The sequence below is a fragment of the Labrus bergylta genome, chromosome 20 (genome assembly GCF_963930695.1).
Source record: "Labrus bergylta chromosome 20, fLabBer1.1, whole genome shotgun sequence".
Classification (NCBI taxonomy): Eukaryota; Metazoa; Chordata; class Actinopteri; order Labriformes; family Labridae; genus Labrus; species Labrus bergylta.
Window position 1 is genome coordinate 13,726,427 of NC_089214.1, and position 22,509 is coordinate 13,748,935.

A 22,509-nucleotide genomic window follows, 5' to 3' on the forward strand; every position below is an offset into this window, starting at 1 on the left:
TGACCTAGAAAGGTTTTGAATGCTTCTAAGTGAATGTAATTAGCATATCAAGGCCTAACAAACTTTGATATCATAAATCAAAAGTAAACAGCAGTCATGGCTTTAAGGGGGATTCACTCAAGAGCAACGAGGAGTAAATGAAGATAAGGATAAGGAATCAGGATGTGTGTGTGTGTGTGTGTGTGTGTGTGTGTGTGTGTGTGTGTGTGTGAGAGAGGTGTTCTAATCCTTATTGACCTGCCTTTGGAAATGGTTCTGCTTGATGCAGGAGATTGTTCTCTGATAGTCGGAAAGGGACGGAGGCCTGATGGAGCAATCAGAGCTCAGACTATCTCTCACAGTTACTGTCATTTCATACAGGTTCACAATCACACACACATACACACACACACACACACACACACACACACACACACATGCACACACACAGTCACACATGCCCTCTTAGACATGGACCATCTTCCAGACAGACATTCAACGATGTCTGGCTTCATTAACCTCGTCTTAACTCAGACAGATTGTGGCTGCTGTGAGTAAACTACTTCCTGAACTCTGACCACACCACTGGGATACAGATACCCAGGTCAATAAATGATTTGTAGACTTTTTAGTCTGCAAACACACCAACAGACACACACACACACACACACACACACACACACACACAGACAAACACGCACACACACACAAAGATGGACAAGAGCTCTAAAACAGAAGCAGATTAAATACCATACTTTTTTGTCCAGCAATCATTGTAATTAACCCAGGTTATACGATTAACTACAAACCAAAGAAAAACTGAATTGCCAAAGGTTACATTCACACTGCAAGACAAAGTGACCCAAATCCAATTTTCAAAATCCAAAATTATTATTTTTTTGCTTCTGTGTGACTGAGATCTGTCACAACAGTTTGACGTCACTGAGTGTTCTGAACTGGCAGAGTTGGTGGGAGCAGGGCTTTGTGAGTACAACATACAGGTATCATTTGGTTATTTGTCTTTCCTAACCCCCCCAAAATGAGATCAGGACAAACAGTCCTGATTGTTGTAATTCTGTGGCACATGAGGATCAGTTCGAAACCATTACGACCAGTTCATACAGGAGTCTAATACAGGGAACATTTAAAAAAAAAAATCATCAGATCCGAGCAAAAATCTGAATAGAGCAATACGACTTGATGTTTGGGTGTAGTCACACAGTATTTTGTTTAAGGAATCATGATTGATTGAAATGTTCAGGGACATACACCTCCTCCCTGATGGACACTCTAGAGTTATTTGATCGCCTGTCACTGAATGCTGATGGAAGTGAAGGGTTTTGAGGTGACCCTTACCTCCCATGTGATAGGTTCCTCCAGTGGTGATGCTGAGCGGTGAGGTGGACCGCACAGCAGATGCCTCCTCGCCGTCTATCGTCAACATGGCAAAATTCTCCTTGGCGACCAAACGGATCGAGTGCCATTGTCCATCGTTAAGGCTTGAACCTAAAGGATGTAAATAAAAAAAATGATTCAGACAAAATAAGCTCTTAAAGTAGGAGTGGATCAAACATATTGATACAGCAATCATCCTCATCCTGACTTGTATGATACAGTTATTGAATCACTGGTGCCCAATATCGATATTCCAATTTTAAATAATATATGATGGTGCTTTACCTGTAAATGGAATACCAATAAATTTGACTTTCCATGGCACCACTTCATGACTCATCAAGGTGGTGCTTGTGTTATTAATAACGTGAACATAAGAGAAGCTGACAGCGGGGTAAAGGAGGAAGAAGAAGAATTTAAGAGATGGTAAGAGGTGAACCTGACACCATATTGCAGAAAAAAAAAATACATTATCCTGAACTTCACCTTTTTAAGGACGTTAAATATCCTTGTAAATTTGTGTAAATAATCATGATAATCATCATATTCTTCTAAATAATCATGTATCATGATTTGATTGTCTTGAAATGTGTGAATTATCGCTGAATTGTGATAGTATCATTATCTCAAGCCACTTACTGTAATGCTTATCGTTTGGTATATCCTGAGTTACTCTGAATTCCCACATCTAAGGTTAAAAATTATAAGCGTCATATTCTGTAATCTTAAATCTTCTTAGAAGGGTTCTAGCTTCAACACATTTACACAAAGACTTCAATAGTTTGAATTAAATTCCAGATCCCCTCATCCTGGGTGAGAAATGTGTGTGTGTGGGGGGCTGAAGCTGAAATCCATTTCTTTCTGTGATAAGTGGCTCTCTATTTCTCTCTTTACCGTCTACTTTGTCATATAACCACTTTTTCTCCACAATCATAGCACCCCTGGGTTTCTTTTTATCCTTTTTTTTTTTTTGCCTCAATCCATCTGACTGGTGAATGTGGCTTCAGACAGAGACATGCCCGAAGAAGAGGATCTACCCTCTGCCTCCACCACATGTTCATGACTTCCACATGGCTTCTAATATGACAGTGCCCCCCCATTTTTTTCTTCCTCTCCACTTTTGTTCTCTAACTCCTTTTTACAAGACGATAGCAGCTTCAAGTCTCAAGGCCCCTGAGCAGATTTCTCTCCATTAACTCACAGAGGACCCTATTTGTGTGTCAGAGAAACATGCATGATCTCTTTTAGTGCTCGTGGGCTTTGATCACTCTGTACAAGTGACTAAAAGTCTGAAACATGTTGCCTTTATGCATTATGTGGATGAAGTGTGTGAGTGTTGGTTTGTGCCTGCAGGTTTTGTACTCTCCTTTTTGTCTCTTTGCTTGTAACTTTGCTCCATTAAATATGAGTGATGTTTTGGAAGGGAACATCACTACTTTCGCTGAGAGAGAAGCCATCTTGCTCCCATCACACTTTCATCCATACATCAGCTCCCACTGACACCAATCTCTATCCCACCCCGCCCCTCCCTGCTACCTCTCTGTCCCTGATTCCTTCATCTGTCTCTCTATCTGTATTACCTGTCCTGTGTTTCTGCATTTCAATTTTTCCTTTATTCTCTCTGTCTTCTTTTTCTCTTGTGGCCATTAACAGCATTGTTCATCTTTTTTTTTAAATCCCAGCTCTCTCCTAACTGCTTCACTGACTGTAATACTTTAATAGTGAAGACACTGCAGATAAATTCAAGGTATGGTCATGTGGTCATGGCAGAGAGCATTAACGTGTGCACCTTCTTTCAAGTCGATGCACATGCATCCAAGCACGTTGCATGTGTCAATACATCTGACCCATGTATTTATGATCTGGTGCTAGCTTCTTCCGTGCCCTTTGTACTGCATGTGATAACTACCGTATATGAAGCGCACTTTTGCATGGTTTATTTCTACCCAGATTGTACCTGTCATTAATGTCCATCAGCAGGGGGACCTACACAGGGGTGTGTATGTATAAAGGGTATGTGTGTGTCGGATCATAGCAGTGACCAAAGTAAAAAGAACAAAGAGCCAAGGTGGCCGCCTGCTGAGGGGTTTGACTGTAAGACCTGTAACACCTCATATCACCAAGGAAAGTAGATATGACAAGTTTAAATTGTAAATTAATGGTATCTATATGTGTGTGTGTGCACCTGTATAGTGACTTAAGTCCTGTGTATAAGTTTGTGTTCCATTTGGGACTTCACAGTTGTAGACTTTGGGAACACCCCGGTTAGAAGGCAACCTTGATGTGCACCTGTACCGACAATCCCATTTCTGACTATGTATTGGTTTGATGTTATCACCATCAAGCTCGCCGCTCCATCCGCTCCCTCTCTATAACTTCCTGAATGTAATGGAAAACAGATACCGTGCAACCTCCTGTTTTCTCATCTGTTCTACATCACCTGCGATACAGCAGCTTTGAAAGATGAGCTGATCAGTGATAGCAGGGTGGAAACTTAACTCTCACTGCAACTCGGATTAAATAAAAAGACAAATGCATGTTGCTCTCTCTCTCTCTCTCTCTCTCTTTCTTTATCTGTCAAACACGTCAGACTCAGAGGATCATATCAGCTGTCTGCCGCAGATAAAACAAGGACAGAAAATGACAGAGAGTGGAAGAAGGAGGGAGAGAACTGTTCAGATTTTACAAAAAAAAAGTTTGTTTCATGACTCGCTTTTGTGTTGACATTCATATTTATGCAGCAGGATGACGTGCTGAACATTACTTTGATCATTTGAAAAAAAAATATTAAAAAAGAACATACACTATTGGGCAGAGGCGCAGCTTGACAACAGACAAGGCAGGCAACTGCTTGGGGCCCCGGACCAGTAGAGGGCCCCTGAGGGCTGACAAACGTTAAACCGCAGCAGTGGCCAAATATGAACAAATTTTGCAATGACAGTAGGAAACCCCCTAAGTTTGTCAGTGAAAGTCACAGAAGGAAAAGGAAGAGGAATTATCCGACTACAGGAGAGAAAAAAAGAGACAGGAAAAAAGAGGAAGATGAGTAAGGGTGGGCTGGCAGACATATTGGTCCTCCAATTGATTTTTGCCTAGGGCCCCAACAGATTCTAGAGTCGCCACTGACTACGGGTTCACAAATCCCACTCCATCCTCTTAATTCTTCTATAGTACATACTATTGTTTGAAAATAGACAAACAAAATTAGACAAAAATGGCAACCCATTGGAAAAATAACTAAAAACGACCAACAAAGACCAACAATAAATACTACTGTAGAACTTTAAAATACCATTGTTAGGACATTATGGCACATCGTTTCCCTTTCTGTAAGAACAAAAAAATCTTTAAACATGACATTAAACTCTAATTTACATGTCTTTCCTCTCAAACACTCTGTAATCCAATGAAGTGACATGTGTTCTTTTTTGTGGGAACATTGCCAAGACTTCTCTGTTAATGCAGATAAAAGGCACATGTTAAAGCCAATTTTTTAAATGTTTTATCCTTTTCAGTTATTTTCTGGTGTTCCAGGGCAAAACAGAAAAGACGACAAACTGAAACTAAAAGGAAATTAATAAGCTGTGTGAATTCTTGCTTAATACAGTCACTGATGGCATTCTCGTGCTGCACTCTGCACACGATAGAAATTTTACTTGTGATCACTGTAAGATGTTTTTACAGAGTTCATGTAAACCCAAAAATGTCTGAACGGAGGTATTTTAAGTGGGTCGAGGTATCACAAAGAGGACAACTGTGCTGCTGGTTTTGCTGACCTGTCTGTCTGGAACAACACAAGCCTGACGGAGGTTTACAGACGAGTAGCCAGACTAGGATCAATATCTGGGATGTGCTGAGAGACAGAAATTTGTTGTGGTGGAGCAGAGAGGGGAACTGAGGAATATCAACCCTGAACAGCAAAGACAGAGACAAAGTGGATGGTCCTGAGAAAGAGAGCTGAAGCTTTGAATTGACGACATAAAGACATTTCACATGTCAAACTGGCTTCTGAGGCTTCCATGAAAATCTTTTTGTTTCTGTGATTGATGTCGGTAAAATATGTTCAGAATTTGGCATCCAATTCCTGTCCCATCACAGGCACTCACAAATATTGACGAGGCTTACCTGCCTATAGTGTCTGACGAAGCTGACACTCTTTTGATTTTCGCGTGTAAAATATATCTTCATAGATCCTGTTAAAAAGTTTTTTATTTTAGATGATGAAATTGAACAAAGGTTGACAGTAAATTTACTCCATAATAGTTAAAGAGTATTGTGTTATTCCAGAGGTAATTATGGTCAAACTTTCTTAATTAACAAATTAATTGATTTGGAGAAGTGTTGTCGCCATAATAAACTGTGGTTTTTAAAGATGACGAATAATGTTCCCTCAATGACTTTCAGACAGCCTTGCTGAATAAATAAATAACAGTCTCATAAAAAGAAGCGTAGTAAGGCTGCTTCTCTTTTCTTGATTCCTTTATGTCAGGGAAACACTTCACACTTGAATGTCAGGATCAGAATAAAAACAGCAACGCAAGTTACAGTAAACACTGTCCATATGTTTATGAGTATATTCAGGTCAATGTTAAGAAGGTTCATGTTGAAAAATGTTGTTTTTGTAAATAACTGAATATAAATAAATTAAATATCTAAATTGTATTAAATCAAAAACATTTACGAGATGACGTTTCATTTGTACAGGCTCGAGATAGATGGTCTCTGCTTCATACACTTCTGGCTGCATACATTTTAAATGATAACATGGACTCAGTAAATAATAAATCCCCGTGATAAATCGGGAAATAGATGTAGGAGTAATCATAACATGTAGAACACAGGAGGGTGCCAAGTGAATTCTGGTCAGATTCAGAGGTAGAAGGTGATTACATTGATAACCCCTCATCAGCACAACAGAGGCATCAGTCACTTTAAAAAGACAAAAGGACTTTTAAAAATACAATTCTTTCCCTGAAGGCCCCTGTCACACCAAGGAGACTGTCGGCCAACATATTGGAAAATATCACACAGTGAAAAAAAGATCATGGTTATAAGACTTACATTTTGTTGCACTTTCCTACTGCAGTAACTTTCCTTATCCTTACTGCTCCTTCTTTCTACCCTCCTCTCCCCATCATTCTTCTCCCCTCCTCACAGTTCTCACTTGTTTCTATTAAATATTGATCCTGTATATACAGTATAAATGAATTTTGTCTGCTATGAATTTATGGCATCCTCTGGCATCTATGAATTTATCCTCCCCCATCTCCTTCTCTCCTCAATATTCTGTCCTCAGAGGTAGTTCGGAGAGAGCTTTGCACGTCCTCACAGGTGGCAATCTGCCAGCCACATGGAGCTTGAAAACTCAACATTCTAAGCCCTGCCAACACAAACACACACAGATAAACACACATGCACACAGGCACAGGGATTCACACGCACACTGGGGAAATGAACCAATATAACATTATAATCAAGGGTGGCTGTGGTATGTTTTTCCCCGCGAATCTGTGCCTCAGGCCTTTCCATTATTGTGATTCCTTCCTATTCGGACTGTGCAAGTAACCCAGTGAGTGTGTGTGTGTGTGTGTGTGTGTGTGACTGATGGTAATTCAGCATCTCAAAGGAACTGATGTTATTACTTGGAGCTGAGTTGATGGGTGTGAAGGCACGCATGCAAGAACACACAAACACACACGTACAGTTTTAACACAGCTAAATGTTTCTGCTGAAGAAGTGGCTCAATCAAACAATTGATGCTGCCTGTGGATTTGTCCAAATGTTCAATGAGCATTGCCTCCAACTGAGAACAGTTTGTGACCATTTTCAACCAGTGGAGTCAAAGAGACTGATTTACAGAAACAATGAAAATAATGACTACATTTTTTTCAAAAGACTGAGAGCAAGCTGTTGAAAGAGTCCTTCTTTCAAAAGTGGAGCTGCTTATACATCAACTACAACTAGAAATGTTGGACATAGTGGTACTTGATTTCTCCTTTGTTTTTGTCTCCGATCAATATGAAGAAAATATAGTTTCGAATTGTCCTCAGGTTAATCATCATGATGAGTTTGCTTTTCTTTTTTCTTATTACTTTCATTTTCATTTATGAAAAATCTAACAGCAGTACAAGAATATCTCTATAATAATCTCTGCACAAGCACCGGAGACAATGAGTATTGTTTCCATGGAAACAATGCAGGTATCCAATAATTTGACAATAAATCAAGGGCGGGATCAGTGGAAAACATCCTCAAAAACACACACTCAAAAACAAACACTAACACTTCTGTATCAGGTACAAAAAGCAGCTTTTATCCCCTCTGGATTTGGTTTGTTCATCCAGCTGTACGGCCATCAGGGCAACACTTTCAACACCGCCTCTTTCAAGCTGTTGTACTATACAGTCATATAACAATGACTGCTGAGAGAAAGTGAAAAGACTTGGCGAGTCAATGAGTAAGGAAGGAGGAGAGTGAAGGGAAAATTAGATCAGCGTCCCAACAGGAATCCCCAGTAAGTACTCTCTATTAATAGACCCACAACAAACGTTCACACAGGCGTATCATTAAACAGGAACCAACAGTCTAATGTAGAGTGTTCTCTCAGAGGCCTCATCATCCCTTTAGTTTCATCCTCTGTCTCTCTGCTGGAGATAAAGGGAAGAGGGTGAAATGACAGAAGAAATCTCAAAGGCGAGAGAGGCATGGTCACAAACAGCCTCAGGCGTGTTCTTGCTAAACACATCCAAGACACACCTTTTTTTGTATATGTGTGTGTGTATGCACAAGTAGATTACATTGATGTGTTTCTTATAAAAGGCTGATTTATTGTACCTATCACTCTGTCTGCAATCAGGGTCTGAAATATCTCTGAGCAGGGATACATGTTTGAGGCATTGAAGAGATATTAATGTGATGCAATCAGAGATATGACGCTTTAATTCACCCCCTCTTTTCTATTATCCAACCTCCCTTTGTCATACTACAACTGTGCATTCACTCGGGTTTTGGGGGGGGAAAGACATTCGAAAGCTACAAGTCTGACTTAAAAAGGTAATCCTCAAACATAATGAAGGTTGATGAGGCATGCCTTTTTGTTGAATGACAAAGGAAGCTGCAAACTATGATGCTCATTCTTAGTGCAAGCAATAAAGCGTTTATAAATGATATGATTTGGTTTTAACAACAAAGAATCATTATTATTTTCTATTATGATTAATGGTGCAACAGTTCATTAGTTTCAACAAACTCATCCATGTATCTCTGTTAAGCTAATATGGTTTCTGTGTAGACAAAGTGATGGTTGTCAACGATTCGTCGAACACTTGGCTCACTTTTTTACACGTTAATTCACACTGTTGGTAAAAATCAGGTGGTGCAAATAATGCGAGAGTTTCTGAACAACAGTACATCACACAAGTGGTTTCTAGGAGTTTTTCTCTATATAGTTCACATTTGACCACATAAATATGGTGTGTATAAATGTACGGCTTTGTTTGCGGGCAAATTATCTCACAATTATCCCAGCCTATCTTACAAATTGCACCCGCATATTTGGTCTGCAGGATTATTCTTATCTTCCAATAAGACAGATTTTCCTTCTCTTTGCATCGTGTAGCCTCTTTCTGTCTCGTACTATTGAAAAATAATACGCTAAAACAATACGTTTTACCTTCCAGCAGAAGCCTAATTATGTGTCTGAATAAGTCGCCGTTAAACAGCTTCATAAACAAACTATCCCCACTAGGAGAAGAAAACTGTGTAGTCTCTGTAAGAACCTCTCTTATCTCACTCTAACTCTGTCCATTTTAGCGTGTGCACATCTGCAGGTCTCTCCCTGATATATTTGCCATTAAGCGGGACAAAGCATTTCATTACTCTTGAGCTCCCACTGTGTCTTTGGAGCCATACGAGTGGCTTAAGAGAGAGACGTTAATAACACAATCAAAGCAGGGGGCTTGTGTTTGGGTGTGCTAGTCTGTGTTTTCATGGCTGTATATTCTGGTAATTCTGATTTAATCGCAGGCTCAAGCCCAATTAGCCTGGAGGCTAACTCCATATTAATCCCTTCCCCTGGGCATAATGGCCTATTAATGCTGCAGTGGTCAGAATAAACAAGTGCGTCTAAGGATAGAGAAAGAGGGAGGCAGGGAAAGACAAATGGTGGGAACGGAGGAAAAGAAATGGAAATGTGTTTACAGAGGACTGCCGTGTGGAAAAATAATTTTTAAATGTACTTTTAAAAGCTATCATGAACATAACTGTATTATTTCTGTGTGATATACTGACTACTGACTTATCTCTCGTTTTTTTTAATAACGTTTTTTTGGGGCTTTTTGTGCCTTTAATGGAGAGATAGGACAGTGGATAGAGTATGAAATCAGGGAAAGAGAATCGGGAATGACATGCAGGAAAGGAGCCACAGGCTGGATTTGAGCCTGGGCTGCCCGCTTGGAGGACTACAGCCTCCATACATGGGGCACGCGCACTAACCACTGCGCCACCAGCTCCCCGACTAATCTCTTTTAACTGCATGTTAGTGTTGTCAGGATAGGACTGATGCTGTGAAAATGTTGAAAGAAAATCTAATTCAGACCAGAGAAATCAAGAGTTTTAGAATATGGCTTGTATAATGTATTCCTGGCAAGAAATGCACCTTCTGCACTCAGGCTTTAAAAGTCAGGACGACATTGTCTAATTATTTGCATAAACTTGAAAGTGCATATTAAGCAAAATACACTACACTATTATGTGTTCCTAGCTCGTCTACAAACCCACCAATTTTTGAGAAAGTCCATCCTCTCCCTCTTTTGCCTGCTCCACTTTTCAGAAAGCGTGTGCTCAAACAGGCCCTTTGGAGATTTTCTCTACCATGTGTGTTTTTGGGAGGTCATCTGTTAGGAAACTCACCTGATGATAAGTCGACCTGGTTGTTGCTCTCCCCCTTCGTCACGTTGATATGAACCATCACCCTGCTCTCCTCCAGGGAGATCTCCAATGTGCCATCATCCAGGTTACTGAAAAGAAGGAGTCCATCGGGGTTCCAGGTACGAAACTGGAAGCTGACAGATATCGCGTTGTGATCGGCTCGTCCCGGCAGCTGCAGGAAGCTGGTGGCGTTAAAAAAGACAGAGAAGCTGTGGGTCTCCACGCAGGAGAAGGACAGGTTACGCTGTAAGGACACAGATAAGAGAAGAGAGCAGAATAAAAAGACGAGATTAATTTGTATTTAAAGGGAAACGTGAAAGTCAAATGTACTCCCTTGACTGTGGGCTTCTATGTGAAGTTGTTTGAATGAATCTTTTGAAAGGGATTTTGTTTTCTTTCGAGTCTCACCTCTGCACGATTACCTTCAGATGTTCCCACCGATCCTCAACCAATGCTGCAGGTACACCTTACAAAAACCTCTCTTTTGTCTTAAGTCTTTTAAATCAGGGATGAACAACAACTTCGGGCTGATGTTTCAGCACTCTCGGCAAACAAACACTCTTGTTGAATTCAGGAACTAATTACCATTGAGCTTCTCCAACCTTGTGCTGATTATCGAATCATTAGCAAACACCATACATTGAGCCACCTCCCGATAAATACATGCTTTCTGATTGCCTGACCCTTTATGTGTTTATATCTGAAAGCAAGTTTTTCTAGGAATTGATAGCTGTGTGCGTCATAAAAGGGAATATGAGGTGAGGCTTCCATTAACTTAATTAGCGTCTTTGTTTTATCAATCGGTTCACAAAAGATCGAAGGTGATATCCTTTGTGTTCACTGTTCAGGAAGAACTGGGAGATATGAAAGCCTGGCTCACACTGCACGATAATCGGGCCAATATGAGCTCCGATTCTTCCTACCCGACAATCGCAGGGTCGCTCCCGAATCGAGGCTGCTCTGAACCAATTATCTGCTCAGATTATCTTGTAGTGTGAGCGGTACAAAGATCCAATCTTAACATCCCCGATCTGCCCGGCGATCGTCGGGGACGCCACGATTATTTCAAACATGTTTGAAATTTAGAATTTAAAATCTTGACGATCATGTCATGAAAAGGTTCGGGCAGGAGTTGTGTGTGACTACAATGTAATCGCGAGAGACATAGGAGGACAATAGTCATGGCGACCAGTGGCAGGACGCAATCAGGCGTTTTTTTCTTTTTGGAGTTTTCGGTACAGATCATCAGGGCAGCACTTTTCTGAAAATTGTATCCATATATCTATTTTCCTCTATCCTACAACAACTTCCACTTCCTTCTCTTTCACCAAATGCCGGCCGTTGGAGTTTTCAAAATAAACTTTATTAACAATTGTCAACGCTCCGTCCCGATTTGATTCATACAGTGTGAGCTCGCCGGCCGTGCCCGACAATCGGGTCGTAAAGTGTGAGCACATAAATCGCAAGGTCTGGTCGGGCGTCATAAATGACTCAGTCATACAGTGTGAGCTGACATGCCACCCCGACTTTTATACAATCGGGGGAAAATTGCACAGTGTGAGCCAGGCTTAACAGTGTATCATCAGCTGTTTTGACCTGAATACAAACCATCCTACAGTCTTTTGTGGTGACAACTGGGTCTTTGATAGGTCGTCTAAGATGTCAAACACATGGAGGGGCCACTGATGGGTCATATGAATCTGACACTTTTGGGACACAGAATAAATTACACTCACAGGTAGTTGATAATAAGAGGTATGTTCAGTAACCAGCTGACTCAATGAGCATGTGGTTTCATGTCTTTAGGTTAACCTATTTCCATGTGAGTTGTCTTATGTTTATACTTTCATGTCTATCTTAATGCAAGTGTGTGTGTGTGTGTGTGTGTGTGTGTGTGTGTGTGTGTGTGTGTGTGTGTGTGTGTGTGTGTGTGTGTGTGTGTGTGTGTGTGTGTAGTCTTACAAAGCTGGAGGTGTCAAGTTTCTTTCTGCGGGCCAGGTCTGTGATGTTGTCTCCGTTGTAGTTGATGCTCTCCATGCAACCTTTAAAGTTCTTCCTCCCTCCTCCTAATGGCTTCCCACTGTATGGCATCCCTCCAAAACTCAACTGGATAAAAACAGAAGAAAAAAGCTTAAGAAGAGATGGATAAAGCAAAAAAAAAAAAAAAAGAAAAAAGCAATTTTCATGTCACTTCATTGCTCAAAAATTTCAAACGGATACGTTACAGTTTACAACAACAAAGTATGATTGTGGCATTGTTGAAAAAGAGACAGATGAGCTTTATTGGCTAGGTTAATTAACATTTGAGTATTTTGACTCCATTGCTCTCAGTGAACATATGCTGAACACACAAAAACAAGCCCAGTACAGTCAACTTGAACATTAAGAACATTCAACTACTCATAGAAAAAAGAATCAAATGGACTTCAATGAAATACTGTGATCGAATGTATCAAATTCACCCCAGAAAATTTAGTGATAGGTCAAACTGTGAGATCTGTGAGGACATATGTAATGCGAGTTCTGGGAGTCAGCGTTAAAGAAAGAAGGCCGTGGAGAACTGAGGCGAGGAGACGGAGGCTAATAAAGAAGCATCTGGTGGGAAGTGCTGAAGGACACGCAACTGATAGCAATGCTTTATGTTTCATAGTTCTTCTACAGCTGTACATTCTTTTTTTTTTTTCCAGACACAGCTCTTACCAGTCGATGTGTGTCTGTCTATCTCTATGTGTGTATGTGTGTCTGTATCTGTCAGAGGTGATGCTCCAGTAGTCTTCATAATTACTGCCAAGGGTAGACACAATTGCATCCGGATATTTGGTCTGCAGGATTAAATGGGAGTGGGAAACAAAAAGCGCGCACACACACACACAAAAACACATCATCATGCACAAGATGGTTTGTGCAGACTAGATGTAGTACATGGGTACACCATGAGTAAAAGCTGGTCACAATTTGTCTATCTTTAGCTGGAGTCATTCAGGCGGTAACACCAGGGGGATCCATTCAGAGTTCCCCCCTCTCTCTCTTGTTGTATAGATTTCCCCGAAGATCCCTTAATTCAACAGCTTCACTTTAATTGGACTGTGGTTTGTCCTGCCCCATGTCTCAGTATCCTACTTAACACTGGAACAGATCAACCATATTAGCATGTCTGCCAAAGGTCACACCCTCAAAACACATCAATACAAACACACAAACACACAAACACGTACAGTACACACACCGGTACACAGCTTCACACATGCTCTGTAAATCACAAGGGCCTTTATGCTTTGCTGTGTGTTGTTATGTATGTGTGAATGGGATTAATACTTTACACATGGGTAGGTGAATGGGTAGGTGCGATATATAAGCGCTTTGAGTAGTCAGCAGAGAAAAGTGTGATACAAGCTCAAGTCCATTTACCATTTTACTTTTTGCATTAATTACACTAATTACTGGAGTTTTATGGAAAAGGATTACAGCTCAGTGTAAAAACCAATATCTAATTTCCTGAGTGAACTCAATGCACTGTACAGACAGAGAAAGGCTTCCACCAGTGATAAAGTTTTTTTTTTTTAAATGTAACAGAAAAATCTCTGGAAGACCAGAAGATTTGGTAACATGGTCGAAACAGTCTCATAAAGAAGGTCTATGTATAAGTAAGGGTGAGAGTTTGTATTTTTAATCCTCAGACTACCCTGTTGAGACTTCCAGCAATTTAGGTGAGTTAAGATTTTATCTGAGAACTTTTCACAATATCACACTCAATATTTTAGGGAGACAATCAGGACAGCCCAAGGCGCCTCAAGCAGAAGTATTATTCTTGATCCTAGAGGACTGAAGTTCATATCCATCAATAAGCTCCAAAACATAAATACACAACTCAAACTTTAGTGAAACAAAGCCTGCAAGTCTGTTCAATCAGGCAAGACTTAATATTCATAACCACCTCTTTGCAGCATACACCCAACAACCTTTTTATTATTCAGCAAAGCAGCCATGCCCCCCCCCCCCCCCCCGCACTGCACCGAAAATGACAAAATTTCCATATCATCAGTGACCCTCAAATCCAAAGTTCACATCTTTACACTGGTTACATTTCATAATGTGTGCTTGCCTGCAAAAATTAAAAAACTCAATAGAACATTGTATTTCAACTTCTTCATGTGCACTGACAGACCTTTTACACTTGCCTTGCACTATGCGCCTCTCTTTGGCATATAATAGGAACAACACTTTTTTTCTATCATGAACTTGTTTGTGTGTTAGAAAATTGAGCAGAATAAGTTGTTTTTTTTCAACAAAACTGTACTCAAAAGGTTTTTAAGTAAACAGGACATTATCATTCTTTTAACTTGGTTTTTAACCTCTGCAAAACTGACACATTCCGAAAATAGATCACCTTGTTTCATGAACTATAACTCAAATAGATATGACATCGCTCATAACACTAAAACATAAACAAGCCCATTACCAATTACCTTTATCGCACTGTAGTAGTACTCTTTTGCACAGTGGTATTTGTGTAAATGTGCAGAAAAAAAAAGGTTCAAACAAGGTCTGTTAGCTAAAACCACCAAAACTTTATGTTTTCACCATTGTTTAGTAAGAACAGGTGGAAATGCTAATGCAATTTCTTGCCTAAACCAAAGCCCCAAAGCTGCACTGTGCTAATCTGCATCAACAGCCTTTGCCTAGATTCCATTTTTCGAAACAAAATCTAGTTTGTTACATTTAACACATAAGGATGAAAAATGTACATTTCCCTTCAAACTAACCCCAAGCTGCTTACACACTAACAAGCATTACTCAGGAAAAACACAAAAAAATAAATAAGTCAGCTTATTTTTTCGTTATTCACTTTATCCATCATGGTCTTCTAGCTTCTTTTCTACATATCCCCAGAGACTGACTATCACAGCTGTTGAATCATTTGATACCAGAAGGTTTTTGTAGAAACATGATGTCTTACCAACTTACAAGTCTCACAAAGGGGTCGCACATATTGCCCAGGTGTAGGTGACCTTTCTTGTCTGTGCTGCTGCAACGCCCAAATTTCCCCTCTGGGGATCAATAAAGTACTATCCTATCCTATCCTACATGACATACATGACGTGACATAATTCTCTGTTAGTACCTGGTTGTGTGTTTGGACATTCATTCATTAAATTAGTTCTTGGTTTTGGACTTCAAATGGGAAAAATGTTAGCTGTATATTCAGTATCATTTTTTTCTAACCTCATAGTCCAAATCGAGGTGGTCAAACTCTCCGTTGGTCCTGAAGTGCTGAGTGTGTCTGTCCAAGGTGAAGTTAACGTTACGACGGTATCGTTCAAGAACCACTGAGTGCCAGTGATTGTCGTCCAGGAGGCTGCCAGTGGTCACAGAGGTATGACCCAGGATAGAGCCGTACTGATTACTGCCTGGAATGGACAGAGCATTACAAAAGAAGTTAAATAACACAACATTTTTGTCGCTTGATTTTTAAAGGCCAGAAATCATTTCAATATTTTGGGTAAATATTTGTTACTAATATTTTAATATTATATTAACATTACATAAAAAAACAAAAAATTCTGAAAGAAGTTCAGGGTTATTTCCAAGCCTATATATTGATGCTATTCTTTGCTTTCTCCTTTGAAAGCTGCATGCATTTGGCCCAGTAGCCTAACTGTAAAATAAAAGACTGGAGAAGAAACTGGGAAAGTTCAGCCAAAGAGAAATGACCTCATATTGCATATTAAATATTTAAAGACTGTCTGAGTGTACTTGTATTGTATGTCTTTCATATAGTTTTAAAAACACATTTCCTTAATGTTTGCCTACTATCAGAAGGTTTCACTCAATGACTGAAACCAAAACAGCTACATTGAAAACTCTGTGGCAGAAGGGTCGTCATGAAGACAAACTTTGCATTTCTTTTCTTTACTCAGATAACCTCTTTTTTTTAAAGGTTTTATTTTGGGGCTTTTATGCCTATATTGTAGAGATGGGACTGTGGATATAGTGAGAAAAAGGGAATAGAGAGAGAGAAAGAGAGAGAGAGAGAGAGAGAGAGAGAGGGGAATAATATGAAGAAAAGGAGCTACAGGTCGGATTCGGATCCGGGCCTCCCTCTACAATGACTATAACCGCTGTACATTGGGCACGCACACTAACCACTGCTTTGCATTTCTTTAGGAAAGGAATGGCATGCTTGTGTTACTCACCCAGGTTTATCTGTATCTGTAGTTTGGCCTTGCGAAGTTCGAGTGTTATATAATCTCCCTGTTGGCCCTCCCCATGAAGAATCACACCCTCGCTCTCTGAGGTCTTAAACCTCAACGCAATCACATCTTTAATGATCTTCATCTTTTTCACCTGGAAGGTGAGGAAAATAAAGGAACACACAGATGTGGATGTTCAACACAACAGTGACACATTTTCAAAAATGAAAAATGTGAACAAAGTTATGGATTTTCATAGCTTTACTCCTCATTAAAAAACAACAACAACCAAAATACCAGCACTTACCCATCAAATATGTTTCTCACATATCACAGTGCTATTTGCAGTGTATCACTTTTCTGAAACAATATGACTTCATAGGAAGAGCTTTAGTCAAAATAGCATTTAGTAAAGTTTTTATATACTGTACCTTGAAACGGTATGAGATGACACCTTGTCCGTCAAAGTTGATCACGCCAGCCCCTACAAGGGAAACAGATAAGAAGAGTAAAAAAAAAACATAATGCAAAAGACAGGAAGACAGAGAGAGAAGGAAAAGGAGCAAGGGATAAATGATTAGTGATGTCAACTGTGACTGCAGATAAGGAGAAGAAATAACAACAACATCATCTTACACTGAAAAAGAGCATACTAAACACATTCATTGATATAGCACATTGCAGCAACAAGGCAATTCAAATTGCTTAACACAAGACATCATCAAAAGCATCCAGAAAAAGAGAAAAATAAACATTGAAGGAAGAATGTGCGACCGGTCTGGGTCACTGCTCGTGCGGACTACCGGCCGGCTCAATTATTTAGTATTAACCTAGCGTTTATTCCTTTTTTCTACCGTTTATTTTTTCGATATGTAGATTATAACATGAATCAATCACAAGAGGAGGTTTGTGAGGAGATACCAGGGAAGGGAAGGGTATTTTTCTGTTTAACCAGAATCCCACTGTGACTGAAATCTGTACCCTTTCTTCCTTCAGTCACATCCAGCGCTCCTATGTCACGACTCACTTAAGATATAATTGATTTTCTGTTGATCCTGTGTTAATCAAAAGTGAAAAGAGCATGTCAATTCCACAGCATGCTGGATCAGGACCCTTTATAGGCTCCTGCTCTGGCACGGACACATAAACACAACGTCTTGTTATTGCACAATCCCAGATGACTCATAATATGGTGTTGCATTTAATTATAATACATTTCCAAAACCCCAAATTATCATCTAAAACATATTTGGTGATTAAGATGAGAACACAACATCTATATTTATCTGCCTCCCTCTCCTCGTCATTACTTGTCTTTGTTCTTTCTTTCATCTGCTCTTTGTCGCTGCACAACACTTTACTTCTTTTCTCTTTCATCACCGGATCAGGAGGCAGGGAAACATCTAGAAGAAGTCGACTCTAACATAACTTGGGATTTGAGGTGTGAAGAAGAACAGACAAATGTCTGACTTCTCATTTTCTGAAAGGAGCAGTGACAGTGCAATCATGAGAGAGCACTGCAGGCCTCATAGAACAGCTGACAACTCTGAAAAATGACTCCCCAAAGAGGGGGGATCGAGTGTGTACAAGTGTAGATGTGAGTGAGTGTCTCTGTCTGTCTGTGTAATCACTATAACCTGAGGTGTGAGCATGTGCTCTTCTGATGTTTATTGATTATGTGTCTCATTTGATTATTATAAAGGGGTGGCGGACAAAGTTCATAACTGTCATAAAAACAGAAACTCCTCCTCATTCTCTCAGTTACAGTTCTTTATCTTAGTCTCCGTTCAAATGTTTTTTCTTTCAAATGTAGTCAAGATGGATGATGCATCTCTTTACCAAAGTGAAGCCAAAATACCGCCCTGCAATGGACGCTTTGGAGCCAGAGTCTGCAGGATTGTCCCAGCAGTATTGACATCTCGCCCCTTCAGCTAACCAAAACACACATCATTATGACAAAATGTTTAAGATCCTTCAGGTGAGTATTATCCATAGCAGCACAGAGTCTTGTTTCGGTCTGATAAAAGACGATAAAACGATCACTGAAAGTTTGATGATTGTAGTATTTCATAATGTCCCTGTCCCTGTTCGTACTCTTTACTTATCCTGTACTGAATGCTGTAAGAGCCTTAATTGTCAATCCTTTTGTTTTTTACCCCTTTATAAGTATTATTTCATTTAATTTTATTATTACTAATTATAGAACTAAACTTCTCAGAAAAATTGACACTTTGGCAGAAATCAGATATTAGAGAAGAACTGATTTAATGTGTATGCATGCCCCAGACAGCACAAGGACCAGGAGTCAAACCTGCAACCAGGACTGTAGCCTCTGTGCATGAGGCGCCTGAGAAATATATTGTTATAGATTGAATTAATGCTATTTTACTTCATAGCGCTGCACACAGGAACCTGAAGCAGGGAGCAGTTTCACCTGGACTCTTTACGTCGATGAACAACACCCGTACCTTGTTGTATGCGTTGTTTCTGTATGTTTGCATACAGTTCACTACAGACCTTTCTCCCAGGTTCAACATATATATTGATCGTTATTGCTTTGTGCATTTGCGCATACACTCGCACATCTCTGTGTTTGCACCACCTCTTGTCTTACTTATTATTACTGACTTGCTTTTCTTCTTACATGGTCAGAAAAAATATAATCAAAGAGGTGAAGACTGACTGGAATGCAATACATGCCCTTGTATTCACTAAGACACATGCACACTCTCACAGACGTATCCACACAAAGTGAAATCCCATCTCCAGAATGAAGGATGTATGTGTGTCACTCATAATGTTAATTCATGCAGAGGCTTAATTGAAAATTGTTATCAAAATCAATTTGGCAGCCTTTAATAGGATGAGAGCGAAGAGGCTGTGTGAGAGTCACTTCCCTGGACGATACATTTATAAGAAAGAGAGACAGTGTGTGTGTGTGTGTGTGTGTGTGTGTGTGTCCGTCATTCTCTTACTGTGTACTGCATATTCTGCAAGTTTTTTTTGAGAGTTTTATGTGTCATGTTGGGCACGTTTAAGCTTGAATTAACCAAATACCCCTTATTTTCTCACCTTAAATAAAGATTTTGGCTGTTCATATAAATACTTTCTTTTTTTTTTACTAAAGCGTTGACCGCAGTGGTCACATAAAAGGCCTTTCAAATAGGACGCGGAGTGCACCACGCTTGCCCTGGGGTATGGTGCAGAGCAGATGGGGAGCGTGCAAATCAACAGCGCAAGTTGCTATGGTGACCGAAATAAACAGTTGGGAAAGTAGCCTTTCCTCTGCTGAGGAGGAGAAGACGAGCAGCAGCGAGGAAGAAGGTGTGTGTTCATGAGATCCTTAGCGCACAGTAGGATTTAGGAGAGTTTAGGCTCGTCCAGGATGTGAAGCTCTATAACGACTGTTCCACAAGCACGACACACATTTCTGCTGCTTTTTTAAACACATCTGGAACTGTTGGACATTTTTTTTTTTTTACAAACTAAAGATTTCTCTGCTGTCCCGTGAAGGCCCTTGACATCAGGACTGCCTTCCACCTGATGCCTCTAGCACTGTACATCAATGCATTTTTTTATTCACTCTAACTGTTGTCAGAGAACATAATTCATGCAGCCTTTTTTACAAGCATGAGAAATTAGACAGAGTTGACTTCAGACTGTGAGTATGTGTAAGCGTGTGTCAGTCTCCACTCACAGTAGGAGCAGCCGTAGACTTCTATGCGCAGACCGATCCGTCCTTCCTCGCTCCAGTCCAGCGGGACGAGCCGTAGGAAGCGTGCCACAAATCCCTGCTGCAGCTCATGGCGGACTGAGCTCTCGGAGTTGGAGTTCCCAGAGAAGGCCTGTAAACACACACATACACACAAACACATTTAAATTAAATACATCCAAGCCGCAGGCCTGCAGTCTAACAAGCAGCTTTAGGAAAAGTGCATGTGTATTTGTTCCACTCATCACATCCTGCCTTAAGGTGCAGAGTCGCAAAACATACATAATATTTAGGACTCTATTTACAGTCTATGCTCTAAATATCTAATGTGCCTGCCATAAGACTCTCTGACTACAGAGGGTTGGAAGAAGAAAGTGTGTCTTGTTTTCAGCTCAAAGTACATGTCAGACACTCCCTGTTCACATCGCTTCATATTTAAGCTGATTTCAGACTCTCCAGAGATTCACTGAGGCTTGTGATGAGGTTTACAGTCTCTTGTCTTATTACCATTTTGTTCTACACATTTGTGCACTCTCTTAAATCCCAGCCTGGGAAAAATGGTCTGATGTCTGTTGATGTTGTTTTTTTTTTAACTTTACATGCAATTTGCATGAACAAAAAAGTATTTCAGATACCGGATGGGATAAAATCACATCTAAGCACCACTTTCTCCTTCAGTACAGTGGAGAGACAGTTAAGTCACAAGTTACACAAAAACAGCTCACAGTCATCTTGTGAGGGAGATCACACTGTGTGGAGCTAATCATCTTGGTCAGTGTCGGGTGTGTGTGTGACTGATTGGCCCTGATTTGGTCCAGATGTGTCAAGGTTATATGTACCACTGAGTTGCAGCAGTTTGTGCTTGACTTGACTTTCCTCGGTGGGTTTACTTATGGGTTCCAGCAGATCTACAAGTGCAGTTTGTTAGTGCTGGGGAATGTCTGACCCAGCCTTTTTGTTTCTTTGTAAACACAGGCCTGATGGGGTCTCCCCTTTAATCTAGTTTCTTGTCAGCTGCTCGGCAGCAGTGGTTTTGTTTCTAATCTTGTTTTTAAGAGAGCCTTTTTGGTTTCTTGTCCCCTCCTATTTTATTGCAATTTTAGTGGTTATCCCTCTGGGATAACCTTAAGATACCCAGGGTCAGCAATTGCGTCCCACTTTCCCAAACCCTTACACATCTGGCAAGAAAAAGGCTACATCAAATTGGTAGGTATTTGCAGTGGTGTACTGGTGCGTAAAGAAGTGAGTGGGTATACTTTTTTTTTTTTTTTTTTTTTTTTTCTTTTTTTTTATGTGGCATGTCCAGCAGGGGATAATCTGCCTCTGTTATAAACAGTGATATCTATAAGACTCCTTCTGAATATTTAATTAGTGCTAATGAGCCAGTTTAGACGGAGCAGTGAGAGTCACCCCTTATCCATCCTAGGAAAAAAATTGCAGAATACCACAGATATTGTGAATTCATTGGTGTGAATCAGTGGGGATTTAGAAGTTTTTATACCCTATGGAGACTGAAAAATAAGTGGGTATACTCAGTACACCTGCTTATACCCTGCACTATACACCACTTGGTATTTGAGTAGACCAAGCTAAATTTGGTCATTTGTCAGTGGCACCAGTCCATATGAATGTGGCCATTTCCAAAGCTTTCAGGAAAGGGACAGATAATCAGGAGAATTCCCCCCCCCCCCCCCCCCACCCCAACACACACTGTTTTACCTTCAAGTCCTCTAAATCCCCCTTTCCCATCATCCTTTCCTTTTACTATTCAGTTTCCACACTGTTCTGGCTCAGGATTTGAAGCACATAAAGGCACAAATGGATCAATTTGCATGCACACACGAAAGCACATATGCAAGTACACACACAACCGCCCACACATCACCTTGCCATTTAAACCTTCCTGAAACGTTCAAATACTATATCACCCATAAGCTCATTTCATAGTTTGAAAAAAATATTTCAAAAAATGTCTGAATTCTGTCTGCCTAAGGATTTGGCAGACTGTAAGAACGGCTACTTATTTTTGTCCAATTCCCGTCCCATCCATTTGTAAAGCTATGAGAGAAAGAGAGAGAGAGATAGAGAGAGAAACTGTTTGCGTCTTCATGCCCTAACAGCCCAATCCCCCTGTGCTGATTTTCCAGCTTCTTTTTTGGGGATTTCGCTATTGTGTTCTTACTCCTATTTGCCACTTATCTGTGCTTGGCTGAATGAACAGCTCAATTCAAAGACCTTACTATGCAGAGTGGAGGGCAGAAGGAGGGATAGGGGAGTGAAAAAAGGAAGAAGAGGAGGATGAAG

The 22,509-nt window shown here is 40.3% G+C and overlaps 1 protein-coding gene across 1 annotated transcript in view; it reads right to left on the reverse strand.

Moving 5' to 3' along the window:
* The window catches only part of LOC109999178 (contactin-associated protein-like 2), a 237,167-nt gene that overhangs the window by 99,667 nt on the left and 114,991 nt on the right, over positions 1–22,509 (reverse strand). The window contains exons 4-10 of the mRNA XM_065948795.1: positions 20,191–20,338; positions 16,925–16,977; positions 16,497–16,647; positions 15,526–15,710; positions 12,265–12,408; positions 10,285–10,546; positions 1,336–1,485 (exon numbers count right to left, since the gene is read on the reverse strand). Coding sequence (XP_065804867.1) covers positions 1,336–1,485; positions 10,285–10,546; positions 12,265–12,408; positions 15,526–15,710; positions 16,497–16,647; positions 16,925–16,977; positions 20,191–20,338 — 1,093 coding nt within the window. The remainder of the gene's footprint in view (positions 1–1,335; positions 1,486–10,284; positions 10,547–12,264; positions 12,409–15,525; positions 15,711–16,496; positions 16,648–16,924; positions 16,978–20,190; positions 20,339–22,509) is intronic.